Source organism: Alosa pseudoharengus, unplaced genomic scaffold (assembly GCF_046254945.1).
Source record: "Alosa pseudoharengus isolate Yale_2024_CS ecotype anadromous, Long Island Sound unplaced genomic scaffold, YU_APseudo_1.1 YU_APseudo_1.1_scf_1, whole genome shotgun sequence".
NCBI classification, from domain to species: domain Eukaryota; kingdom Metazoa; phylum Chordata; class Actinopteri; order Clupeiformes; family Clupeidae; genus Alosa; species Alosa pseudoharengus.
Genome location: NW_027468564.1, coordinates 39,508,516 through 39,522,652, shown reverse-complemented (window position 1 = coordinate 39,522,652; position 14,137 = coordinate 39,508,516). Strand labels below are relative to the sequence as shown.

The 14,137-nt window shown below is 40.1% G+C and overlaps 1 protein-coding gene across 4 annotated transcripts in view; it reads right to left on the bottom strand.

Annotated features, from left to right (window-relative positions):
- The window catches only part of LOC143127676 (NACHT, LRR and PYD domains-containing protein 3-like), an 83,445-nt gene that overhangs the window by 20,083 nt on the left and 49,225 nt on the right, over positions 1–14,137 (bottom strand). For all 4 annotated transcript variants that reach the window (XM_076289327.1, XM_076289309.1, XM_076289335.1 and 1 more), the window contains one exon: positions 6,298–6,344. In XM_076289327.1, coding sequence (XP_076145442.1) covers positions 6,298–6,344 — 47 coding nt within the window. The remainder of the gene's footprint in view (positions 1–6,297; positions 6,345–14,137) is intronic.

Here is a 14,137-nt window from a genome sequence, read left to right as displayed (position 1 = left end):
AATTTTGATGTAAAAATCCAATTTATATTGTTTAAACCCTGGCGGCTAAAGGGTTAAAAACCAGTGGCTCGTAATCACAATAATTTAACATGACAGTTGGATACTTCATCATGTTTCCATGCCTACGTTTTGGTGAGTAGCATAGAGATCGTTAAAAACAATAAAGTAAGCACAGATGGCTCTCCATTTGGGACATCGAAAACGTATATTTTTGATAGGGTAGACTACCGTCGGAGATGCTGACTTGCAAAGACCTCTGGATAAAACGTTATCTCCACTATTAAAGTGCTTGTATGCCGAAATAGTTTTCAACATTTTGAATATCAGTGCCGGGTGAATTAGGAAATGTTCTCAAAGTAGCCTTATGGCTGAAAGCTGCTTGGGATCCCCCCCTGTCAAGCAATATAACCATACATACGCGCGGCCTGCTCACTCATTGTTTCAAAAGGAGTAATTTTGGCTTTGTCGGAACTGGCCATTGTAGGCTACGTAAAAATAAACTTCCAAAACTAACGGAAAAAATTTATCTTCTTTCAGTTAATTCAAAAGTTTTCAAAAAGTTAAAAACAGATGACGTGATGCGCGTCATTGACATAATGCGCAAATATAGCCTAGATATTTTAATATATTCGAATACATGTGTTTATTTTAGAGGGAAAATTCAAACGTCATTTTGAGCAATTTTGACAGCCCTAGTCCACTTTAGGCTATCAACACCTTCCACCTAGCCCCGGTGAGTGGGGGTCGCTATAATGCGTGTGAAATAGCACCATTGAGTAGCCTATGCAAAATAGCCTTAAAATCGTTCCGGCGCCACTCTCTTGACCGGCTATGGACAACAGGCTGGTTGAAACATTAGCAAAGTATGCATATGTTGCACAGAAAACCACATTTATTCATTTATTTGATGCATTTTTTAAGAGACCCACACAGTGGTTAAAACTAGATGTACCGCAGAGCGGTACAAAATATGACTGCCGCCCAGTCCAGCACATTTTTTCCACAAAAATAAGTCACGCTGAAAGGCATATATGATTCTAACTCTCACTGAATTGCATTATGCACACTCAATTCTCACTGGTATCTGCTAGACAACAAGTACCAAAACATGATTAGTTCGTAGATTTCACATGTAAAATACATTTTATACAACCCCACCCCCATCTTGCCTGTTCATAATTCTGAGAAATTCTTGAATTGTGTGCATGTGTGCGTGTACATGTTTATGTTTATGTGTGTGTGTGTGTTTGTGTGTGCGTGCATGTGCTTGTGTGTGTGCCTGTGTATGTGCCTGTGTGTGTGCATGTGCATGCATGCGTACATATGTCTACTGTGTGAGTATGTGTCATATGTATGATTACTGTGAATGTATGTGTGTGCATGTGTATCTGTTTATGCACATGTGTGCATATGGAATGGGTTAACATGACCCCTGGAGGCAAACATACGCAAAAAATTGGTCATCCTAGGCCCTACGGTTCTCAAGATATTCACAGAAAACTCTGTTGGTGTACGGTCACTAAATGAACACATCAATTATTTTATTGTATGGCCCCCCATGAACGAAAGTTCATGAAACATGGCATGCATTCGGAGGGTGTCATCCTATCCAATGATCCTACACTTTCAATTTCGTGCAGTTTTGACCATGTCAGCCAGAAATATTGTGATTAAAATACATAATTTTTTGCTTTTTCATTTTTAACTAGGTGGCGCTATACATGAAATGTGGAATGGGTTGACATGACCTTAAGATCAACATGCAATATAAAAGGTGGTCCTCCTAAAGCCTACGGTTCTTGAGATATTCACAGAAAACTGTGTCTGCCCTACCCTCCTTTTGGGGGGTCCAGTCCAGCGGGGGGGCTACAGATCAAAACGAAAAACGATGGTTCCATGCTATCCATGTGGAGCTACATGCCCACCAAGTTTCGTGTACCCCGGTCTTTCAGTGTCCTGGGAATCCTTGACGGAAATTTGGCCATGCAAAAAAAAAAACAATCTGACTAAACCTATATGACCGCCGCTTCGCTGCGCTGCGGTCATTATAAGCTGGACCATAGTCATGCATTGTAGCTTACTGCGGGCTTGTTAAGGCCTAATCAAACTTAAGAATGACTGACTGGGACTTCACATTAGGCTATGTTAAGCTATCTATCTCATAAAAAAATGGTACACCACGCACTAGCCATTTACAATTAAATTGAGCTTTTACGCACGGTAGGACTAGGCAGGTACGTTGCTCGGAGCTCAACACATTCGAGACTTAAGCCCAGACATGAAATGTCCTATGTAAGAGGGGATTCAGGGGTTTTTCTCCGCTCTCTACCCAAAATGCCACAGCTGAGATTTGGAGGATAGCTGAGCTTGCATCGGAACGAGCCCGTGTAGATCAACTGCTAGCTGACCTGTCAGCCAGCAAAGCAGAGTCAGAAAACCTCCGACAAGATGCGCAGAGGCTGAGAGAGACCAGTCAGAGGGAAATGTCTCTGGCAGAGATGAGAGCTGGGATAGGAGAACTGCAGTTGGTTCTACAGACCCTGCACTCTACCCCTGTGAGAGCAATCCCCAGGCACGCCTCAACACCTGCACGAGATTCTTCAGAGTTGTCAGATTGCCAGATGTCTCCATTGGCCCTTCCTGCTTCCCTCAACGACAGCATCCAAATTCCTCATGTTTGGGCAGACGTGAGTTTGCGTGATGTTGGACCAGACGACCATGCTAAAATCCACCAACAGAGCTTCGGCCAAGTGGGTAGATATGGATGCCTGCTCTTCAGACACGTTATCTCGGAGAACTACCGAGCATGGAGCAAAAACCACAAACTGGGATGGTTCTCGAGGTAAAAGAGCATTACCTCAAAATGTGAAGAGCTTTGTGGTTGCTACGCTGAAGCGATACTTTCCTGGTGTGGACAGGAAGGAAATGAAAGACTGTGTTGACAAGATCAACGAATTACTGCGTACAACACGCAAGACTTCCCAATCCCAAGGATTCTCTCTGCTGTAAATTTAAGAGCCTTTAGCCTTATCGACATTTTATTATTATCGACACTTTATTATTGCCATTTATTGACATTTGTACTTTTGCATTGTTTAGTGACACTTTTGTAGGCTACTTTTTTCTATTGTTTACTGGACCAAATAAAAGTCCTCTTCCTTTTCACACCAACCTCTGCTTTATCCTTTGCTTAAAATAGACGACCAGTCACGGTTACCCTTTAAACCCGAGAGAGGAGGAAAAGGGCGCGCGCGGGTAGGCCCGAAACGTTAGGAAATAGATTAAAAATAGGATTTCGGTCCCTTCCTGTAAAAAAAAGTCATCCAATGCAGATGTAAAATAGGTAAATAATCCAACCTTAACGAAACCGAACTCTGGGATTTATTTGAACGTTTATTTTGAAGTGTTTCAGTTAATTTGATGTCAGATTTACATTATTCAAACGACCCTACCAAGGTAGGCTACTTGCTAGGTAGGCTTCAACCAGTGCCGCTTTTCATTCAGACTAATCTGCACTAGGGCTGTCAAAATAACTGATTAATTTCGATTAATTAATTTGAGAAAAAATAACTGATTAAAAACATTAGTGCAGATTAATCAATTCCGTATGACCTTTGACCCCGAGCCGTTCTAGTCAGTAAAAATTAGACCGTAAAATGAAGGACAGAGAAGAAAACGTGCTGCCTGAATCATTGATTGGAACATTTACTTTTAAAAAACGGCCTGATGGTGCTGATACAAAATAAAGTGTTGAAAATAAAGTCCTCTGCAATGTCTGCAGCAAGGATTTGCATATCACCGGAGATAATAAACTGTGTAGTCGCACATCAATGCAAATAAATAAGTGTTGACATTGATGGGAGTGTTAATTTATTTTCATTGTGTCCCCTAGGTTATATCTGTGGCCTGAAATGCCTTGTATTTTGAATTTATTTCCTCAGCATATTAGGGCATATCATAGATTATTATGGCAATTATTTGAACAGTGAAAATAATAAGAAAAGAGTCTTTGAACTTTAATGTCACTAATGCTGATTATTCAATGATTCATTTGAATTTCAATATTTAAAATACTTTCACAGCAAAAATTATATATGCGATTAATTTAGATTAATTAATCACAGAGTATGTCATTAATTAGATTAATTATTTTAATCGATTGACCGCCCTAATCTGCACATTTATTTATTTGAGTGTTTTTCATGATTGTGTTGCCATTTCTTTTCCCTGTTTGCTTTGATTGATAACTGAGGTGATTAAAATCAGAGGAAGGTTAATTTTAACATAAAAGTGTCTATTATGTTTATGTGGGAGCTCACTAATCGCGAACCAGCCAGGATGCTAACGTCACCTACAGGAGCCCAGATGACCAATAATAGCCTGCTAATGAGCTCGTGATTTTACCTCACCAGGCGTGAAAAAAAGTCGGAATCTGAATTGAAAACAACGTTTACAACCAAATACATTTACAAAAAATTATCTCCATAGGCTACAGGTTCGAATATTAAGAGATCCCTAAAATTTGTTCGAATATGTTTAATTTTTAAAATAATCAAATTATATTCGAATAACGAAGTTCGGAGTCAAAGCCCTAGTGTGTATGTGTGTGTGTACTGTATGTGTGTGTGTGTGTGTGTGTGTGTATGTGTACTGTGTGTGTGTATGTGTACTGTGTGTGTGTGTACTGTATCTGTGTGTGTACTGTGTGTGTGTGTGTGTGTACTGTATGTGTGTGTGTACTGTATGTGTGTGTGTGTGTGTGTGTGTGTGTGTGTGTGTGTTTGTGTGTGTGTACTGTGTCTGTAAAATGTCTAGCCCCCCCCCCCCCAAAAAAAATCGAGGTTCGTATCCAACCGTGGGCCAAAAATTGTGATACAAACTGAATCGTGAGGTTGGTGTATCGTTACAGCCCTAGTGTTTAACATTCACCAAGGTTGCCATCAGAGTCTGAAACTGGATCACAGTGACTTTTTCTTTCTACTTTTAGTCCCTCAGTCTTGTGTTGTGCTGCTCTGATCTTTCCCCTTCATTCCATACTCAAAACACTCAAACTTTCCTCAAACAAGTCCAGTACAGTTGGACACTGTATCAATTACTGTCTTAATTAAAAGTTGTATCAGCGATAGCGGAGCTACGTCAATTCTGTTCATGTTCAAACAAAACAGACAGCTAGCTCGCTACTCCCTCCCCCTCCCTCCCGTGCAATGAAATCTCTCCTAAACGCGCAGCTCGTCGGTTATTGGTTGAAACACTTTATTTTGCTTTTGAGTGGGTTGCCAACCATTGTTGATAGCAATTGTTTTTGTGTACAGATCTCGGAGACATGTTTTTTTGACGGCCTGCTTATGGGGCAGACAGTAGCTGATCTTTAGGAAAGATTAGATGAATGTGATCATTTATGTTTGGGCTTTTTTTGGGCCTGAAATTGCTGATACAACCTTTAAGGAAAGGATTGTTCTGGAGAAATGTTTGTGTGTATGTGTGTGTCTGTGTCTGTGTGTGTGTGTGTGTGTGTGTGTGTGTGTGTGTGTGTGTGTGTGTGTGTGTGTGTGTGTGTGTGAAACAGGGCCTTTCTGAAACTAGACAGGGTCTTTCTAAAACGAGTTACTTCTCCCTCTCCCTAGCCACTTGCACTTCATTTGTGCGTTCACATGGGGGGTCCGCCATATTAAGGGTCATCTGAAATCATGGTGGTAGAGTGTTATACATTAAACCCTCCAGCATAGAATGAACACCGTCGAGGGTGTCAATTAACGTGCCACGTCATGGAGGATGTTTCAAAAATGTTAGGTCCGCGTGAGTAGGTTCTGTGATGACCTGTTCCTGCTAGGGAGTTTGTCCCAAAAGCTGAGGGCGGTATACCCTACGCACTAATCAAGGGAACTTCATTTAGCTGTGAGGGTGCTTCACACCAGATCACACTCTGTAACCAAGGGGGAGTGGGTAGAGATTAGTTTGGAGAGGAGTGTATGTGTGATGAGAGTATTTCTGTCTTACACACTTTCTGTATTAGTGTGTGCATGTGTGTGTGGGGTGTATTTAGGGAGAGAGATTTATGGAATGTGACTTTGTGGTGTGTGTGTGTGAGAGAGAGAGCTTCACATGAGATAAAGAGATATAGATAGAGAGAGTGTGGATGGTAGATCTCACACCCACACACACACACACACACACACACACTTTCACACAACCTCTGTCACACACACACACACACACACACAAACTCTCACTCACACAACTTGCTTCCATGTAAATCATGCATATGGCTCTTTTTCAGGAAAAGTAAAAATCACTCACATTTTCTGTGTCCTGGTTTAATCCTGCACTCTCCTCCATGGTCATACCTTAAGAAGGACGAGAGAAGAAAATTGTTTTGACACAAAACTGAGTTTAGTAGCCTACGTGAACCGATACAGTAATTTACTTCAGAGTCTGTGTCTTTTGCCCAAACCTTTTGAATTTCTTTTTTTTTTTTAAGTATATTTTGTGGGCTTTTTGCCTTTATTGGGACAGGACAGTGAAGAGTGACAGGAAGTAAGTAGGAGAGAGAGATGGGGTGGAAATCGGGAAATGACCGCAGGTCGGATTCGAACCTAGGTCCCCGTGGGCACTCGGACCCATACATGGGACGGACGCTGTAGCCTGCTGCACCAAAGCGCCCCCAAACTTTCTAAAGAATGCCTTTTGCAGTTGCAAGGCCAAGATTTCAGAACAAAGCTGCAGAGGTCTGCCACATACTACCCCCACAAAGGAAATTCCTAACCCCCCAGGGTGCCAGGCCAAGCTAATTATCATACAGTATTGGTTACCTCTGAAATCACTGTATCTCTGTAAGTGTATGTTGTGAATTAATACATTCATGTTTGGTCTTGAATTAATACTTGTAATAGTCCCTCAGTCTTGTGTTGTGCTGCTCTGATCTTTCCCCTTCATTCCACACTCACAACACTCAAACTTTCCTCAAACAAGTTCAGTACAGTTGGACACTGTATCAATTACTGTCTTAACTAGACTGCATTTCCAGCAGGAACTGCTAAGTGTGCTTGTCCTGGTGCGGTCACCAATGTGAGCAGACAGGGGAATATGCTATGCTGAACCTGGCTTGATCCAAGCATTCGAACAGTGCCTTTCAGTGTTGGAGCAGTGGCAATATCTCAAAAGCTCTAGGAGAGGGCTATTCAACTATTGGCTTGCGGGGTGAATGCGGTTCGTTGGATTTTACCTGTGGCCTGCCTTTGAATTTAGCTTCTATGACTAAGATCAAATCAATAAAATAAAACGACAGCAGTGATTGGCTGCAAAAATAAATAATGTCACGCGTCTTGCGCCTCTCAAACTGGGCTATCAGGTAACCTACATCTACAGAAGAATTTAAATTATGAAATATGACCAAGGCATTAAAATGCTGCTTGTTTGTCAGGATACTTTTTCACTGATTTATTTTTTTTAAAAAAAAGAGCTATGAGTTATGTGTGTATATGTTATATATTCCATCCCCTAATTCTGTTTTACTGGTTTATTTGACAAATAATCTATATGGATTTGCTCTATAAAGACCTTATGTCTGTTTGGGATTGTTTTGAGAGCCTGGGATTGTTTTGAGAGCCTATTGATGTATATCAGATGTATCTCAGAATAAAGGAATATAATAAAGGAATACTTCATATTACTTTAAACCACCTTCTGTAAATCAACTGTATACTACTGTCTACATTGCACTATATTTCTTGACCTGTATGTATATTATATCACCTTTCTATACTTTGCATCACATTGCATGCATATGCATCACAGCTAAGATCTTTGGTTGCTATGAAGGCCAGTTGTTATAAATGGATGGTTGCTATGGACAAAGGGCAGTTCTATCTCTGCCGTTGTCAAGCGGGCATATCGTAGAATTCTGATTAACCTTATCTTATTTGAAACATCTCTATTTTACTTAGCCTACTTCCATACAGTGGGTCCCATTAAGAAGTGGCCACCTCAGGCTGCAGCGCCCGTGCCATATACGGGTCCGAGTGCCCACGGGGACCCGGGTTCGAATCCGACCTGCAGTCATTTCCCGATCCCACCCCATCTCTCTCTCCCACTTGCTTCCTGTCACTCTCCACTGTCCTGTCCAAATAAAGGCAAAAAAGGCCAAACAATATACTTAAAAAAAAAAAAAAAAAAAAAAAAAAAAAAAAAAAAAAGAAGAAGTGGCCACTTCATTCGCGCTTACCGTGATTCACGCAGCAACATTATAAAATTAATCTGTCACCATATGCCTATGCCTACGTTTGCAAAGAGGAGAACATTTTAATTTGATTCACAATGAAACGTTACATTTAAAGGCCGTGTTGCAGGGTTGGAAAATGTCCAACGAATTTGCACAATTTGCTTGTTGGTAATAAACATTTAAACTGTTATTCATTGTATTTGATGTTGTTGGGTATCACAAAACGGAATATAATACGAAAAAGCAGCTACTATTTCACAGCGGTTTGAAGTGATTCTTCTTTCCCCCACAATGCATTGCATTAAGTCACCTTGGGGAGGCTACAGACCAAAGCCCACCTTGAGACCCTTGAGAGTAATGAGAGAGGAGTAAATAGAGACGAGTAAGGGAGTGTTCAGCAGTAGATAGCGCAGATTATAGATAAATAGATATATATAGCCTAGATAGATATATAAACAGTTAGATAGATAGTGTAAGATCATGTCACATCTGCTGGTCGCGGGGTGAGCTCCTCAACCAGCGGCCAAAACGCACTCGCTTCCCTAGCGTTACAGCAGCTCTCCACCGCAGTTTCCATGGGACGGCACAGCCCACACAAGCATCTGCCAAACTGCGACTTGCCCTTACTATTTCACTCTTTGGTAAGCTGTACCCTGACAATGTCAATGACAATCAATCACGAGGAGTAGTTATCGAAAATATTCATGCTGAAGACACGACCAGCCTAATCGGCGGCAGCTAAGTTTGCAACAACAGGGGTGGCTCACAGGTGGGACTGAAAAGTTAGCCCATAGCTATCATGATGCTTTATATTTCTAGATCTTCTGACTAAGTTTACCCGGTAGCCTACTTATCTGAACTAACGACATGATCAATATCACTAGATATAAAGAAAATGTTGACTTTCACTCGGTGCTGTTCACTGACAGTAACTTAAGCTAAACAAAAAAAGTGTCGTAACGTTGTAAGCATAACGTTAATGCATTGAACTGAATAGGCGCATTATGTAGCCTCAACGAGACTTCTCAAATTCAGAAAATTTCATTAAACTAAAACCGGAAGACATTGTTATCTTTGTTAGACCATAGGGTAGTTGTGATATAAATGCTGTAATGAAATTTGAAGTGTAAATATACAAACTTTGTTGAAAGTGTAACCGCGACCGTTTCCCATAGGAATGAATGAAAAACATACCCTCCAAAACAAGAACTCCCGAAATTCAGAAGAAAATACTAAATTGATATCAGGCAATGTTATTACCTTTGGTAGATCATAGAGTAGCTGTGATATAAATGCTGTGACGAAATTCGAAGTGTAAATATACAAACTTTATGTTGAAAGTGTAACCGCGATGTCCATTGGAATGCATTGAAATGAATGAAGTGCAGATCATGTAGCCCCCAACGTTACGTCATCACCGAATTGCGTTAAAAAAATGCTAATACCAAAAACGACAAAAAATGGCATTTAACACCATTTGGAGACATTTTTAAAAATTATATACATATCTTGAGTGCTTTATGTACCCATAAATCAACGGTGGTGGTTAACCTGCAACACGGGCTTTAATGTACATGTTAACAATGAGTAGGCTAGTTTTGCTTGTTGTTGGTGGTGTTACTGCATCCCTTAGTTATGCCTACAATGCAAAATTGTTCCCTCGCGATTGGAAGCTCCTGTAGACCATAGTAGACGCATTTCAAAACATTGCGACGTGAAATGCCACAAAAAGTGGTTTGTGAATAGGTCTTAGTGAGTTAGGAGTCCTCGCGAGTTCTTTTAAGCTGTCACAGACTTAGGTGCTACTTTTAGGGCTAAAATGCTTTGTGAATTACTCTAAAAAAGTAAAAGAAATAGGAGTCCTAAAATTACTCTAAATTAAAGGAACCATATGTTAGAAATGTATTTCAATTAATCATAAAATGGCCCTGATATGTCACTAGACATTAAGAAATCATGTTCATTTCAAATACTTATATCACTGACAACAGTAGTCCGGCCAGTATATTGCCATTTACAAAGTGAAGTTGCAGCCCTCAACTGATGTTGATGTTGTGTTTTGTCATGTCATGTTGTATTTTGGCCTGATGCGCCACCTATCTACTATCTCTGCCGAGCGGGCATATCGTAGAATTCTGATTAACCTTATCTTAAGGTGGCCTTACATTGTACGATTTTGGTCTGTTTTCACAGTCGGCGACTAAATTTCCAAAGTCGGACAGAAATCATGGGAGTTGTACTGGAATCGCGGCGCGCTCCCGTCAACTAGATCGTTAAGTGTAAGGGGCCAATCTTAGCGGATTTAAGTCAGTCGGAGTCAGTCCTTTTCTAGTTTTGCCGTTACGACAATATCAAACATGTTTGATATTATCGCAAGTCTTTCTAGTCGTGGCTCATGCAAATAGTGACGTGAACTATAAAAACCAATAGTGACCTCTCTCCAAAACCAAACAGGAAGGGGGAAAGTAGGCGACAGCTCTAGCCTATAAGATTATTTGTTATTCTTATAATATTTGTCATTTCTTATACATATTTAGTCGGCTCTTCCACGTAACAGAATAACTCTATATCGGTTAGGGATGTCACGCATGAAACAATGCTGCAGAAACACGAAAATATGACTTTGAGTTTAGTAGGCTATCATTTCAGTTCCTGTTTATCTATTGCACGATGGGTAATAATTTAAAGGAATCTAGTTGCAGTCTTGTAATTAGTGACCCTGCAAGATCCCTAGTCATTGCAAAATCATAGTCTGTGACTTAAAACTCTACTACTTGTCTTTAGATGTGAGAGGGTCTGAGACTGTAGTCTTTCAAAAATCTTTTCCAAATCTTTCCAAAGTCTGTCAGTGTAAGGAGGGCTTTAGCAGCACTCTCCGCTTTCTCATTTCCCCTCAGACCAACATGGCCTGGGACCCAGCAAAAAACTACACTCAAGTTCTGGTTCTTTAGACGTTCTAGTTCAGCCATCACCAAATGGCGGACCGCGGTCCGAATCCGGACCGTGACGTGATCCTATCCGGACCCAGACCACAATAGCCTAATTTAGATTTTCACGTAAATGTTTCGTTGGTTAGGATAACAGCATTTACTCCAGGAGCTTCAGGAACCATCATTTCGCTTGCTGCTACTTAGCCAGTAAAATCTGTGAATTCTGATAAAGTCGAGTCAGTGAGTAAAGTAGCCTACTATGGAGAAGAGACTGATAGCCTGAAACGAGCGAGGAGAGGAGACGGGACGAGAAACAATTAGATGGATATCTAAGTTAACGATAAGTAAGTTATTTTCAAATCATCGATTGCTCAAAGAGGAGAAAGCTAGACAGCGAGAACAGAGCTTTATTAAACGATAGGGGGCAATACCACGCAAAACTGTCACGTCCGTAACGCCAACTAAATATGGATGTGACAGTTTTGCGCGGAATTGCCCTAGACCTCTTCTATATATTCTAAGACAGGCGATTTTAAGCGCCAATTTGAAGCACCTCTACTAGACAAAGCATATATTTTCAGCAAGCATAGGGTAGGCTAGGCCCATTCAACAGTGAACTGAGACCACAGAATATTTTACGATTTAAGAAGGCAATATGATTGATCCAGCACAATCTAGTTAAGCCTACATGCATTCTGCCCAACAACATGATATTCCTGGGTTTCCAGGATTTCGGGTAAACATAAAAAAAAACTAAAACAATTAAATTAAACTTGCTGATTAATGGGTTCAAGAAACCAGCTGTTGAATATCCATCCTTGTCTCAGCTCAAATTGTATTTTAAGTGCACGTTAAGATCTTAAAAATAGCCAAGGCTACTCAGTTTTTCTCCCCAATTAGGCTACTCTTATCTTGCCTTATTTCTCCTCATTTCGAATGTTGGCTTTTAGGCTACTTATTTTATTTCACATTAAACATTAGGTCTAGGCCTACAATCTTCTATTTCTTGAATTTCCCCTTGGGGATCAATAAAGTATCTATCTACAACTAGGCTCCATCCATCCATCCTAATATTACACATACACATAGCCTAAACACACGTTAAACATTATGATGCTCCGGACCTTTGCTTAAGGAAATTTTCTGTAACTGGACCTCGCTGAAGATTAATTGAATACCCCTGTTCTAGTTGATCAAGCTCAGCTTTGGTTTTACTTTTTGCGTGACATTAAAGCCTACTGGAAAGATTTTTAATTGCAATTTAATTTAATGCAATTTACTTTTACGATTAAATAAAATAAATTTATCCCTCTCACCCATAGTTTTCTATTTATTTACAAATGTACATAGGCCTACTGTAATTACATTTATACATAGTTATTCTACTGATCGTCATACTATTCATCCTGCACATAGACTTATTCTTACTACTTTTATAATGTTGTTTATGGGAATGCTAGGGGCATCACTATTTTGATACATGATCGCGTCAAAATCGCTATTTTTAAAACACTAAGAAGGCTCGACACAACAAGAATCTTTTGATTGAAGTATCATCAGTGTCTCTACACATGAACTTTAGCATTGAAAACATTGTTGGTGTACACAGAGTTTACTAAAAGAAAGGTTTTGAACAACTCACTTGGTTTTTCTGTTCGCCACCATCTTGCCAGTCAAGGAGTGAGTTGTCCAAAACCTTTCTTTATAGTAAACTATGTGTACATGAACAATGTTCTCAATGCTCGAGTTTATGTGTAGAGACTCTATACTCAATGTGATTGGCCTGATCGAAGTTTCATTTTTCCAGCTCGCAAGCCAACAGAGAGTTGCTAGACTACCCTGGCAGCAGTGCATCTAGATTTCTAGGCTGTGTGCCTGTCTATTTAGAGCATAAAGAATGAGCAAAACGTCTGTGACGTCTAGGGATGGGCATAATTAATCGACGATCGATAGTTGATCATTAAGAATTGTGTCGATGATGTTAATTTGTCGTCGATTAAACTAATGCAGGTTGCGTTACATAGTGTGTCTTGAAGCAATTAAATGAATCACTGTGTGGCAGCAATTAAACATTATACCACACGCTATAGGTACTCAGTTACCTACGAGTTTCCGTTTTTATTTATGAAGAGTTCACGGTGAAGTGTGGCGTGGGACTATTTTATTGTTTAAAAAACGATAATGTTCCCTGCAAACACTGTGATGTAATAATTGCCTACCACTATCAGTGCACGAGAAATAGAAGACATTGTTTCGATTTAACTCAATGAAATAAGAGCTCTTAATATTTTATATTGTTGGTTGGTTTAATACCTTGTTGTCAATGAAAAGTCGTTGTCCCATACCATGGGTCTCCAACACATCGCTCTCAAGCTCAGTCGCTTGCCGTCCTCTTCTGAGGTTGCAGGCTGAAGCAGTAGGCCTAGGCTACTACTACATTTAAACACACATGTTGCCGCGACTGGAGGCATTCCAGCCAATACGAATTTAATTAAGTAAATCATGCAATTCAAACTCAATTTAGGCTACTTGGCTACGCAATAAGGTTTCCATTACAGCAAAGCGCACATTTTGAATGAATGAAAGCGGCTGCCTTGCCTCGCAATAAACAGTGGGTGAAAATCTCGACTCTTTCAACTACATGAAATGTAATAGTGAGCCATCAAATAGGCTACCTCCCAGATTTCAGTGCTCATCAGTCCCAACATTGAGCAATATCGTCCCCTTAGAATTATAGGGTTCTATCTACGTTCTGAGTAGTTCTGAGATATTGAGCTTCAAAGTCTTAGAATTCCATAGACTTATACTGATAAGTGGCACAAACCTCTTCAGATATAATGTCCAAAAATGTATACAACTACAACAAACACCTCACCTCATCTTCTTAAGGTGTCACAGAATAAGAATATGTAAATAACTAAATTTTGACAAAAATGTAAGATAGAACCTTATAATTCTAAGGGGACGATATAATCAAACTATCCAAAAG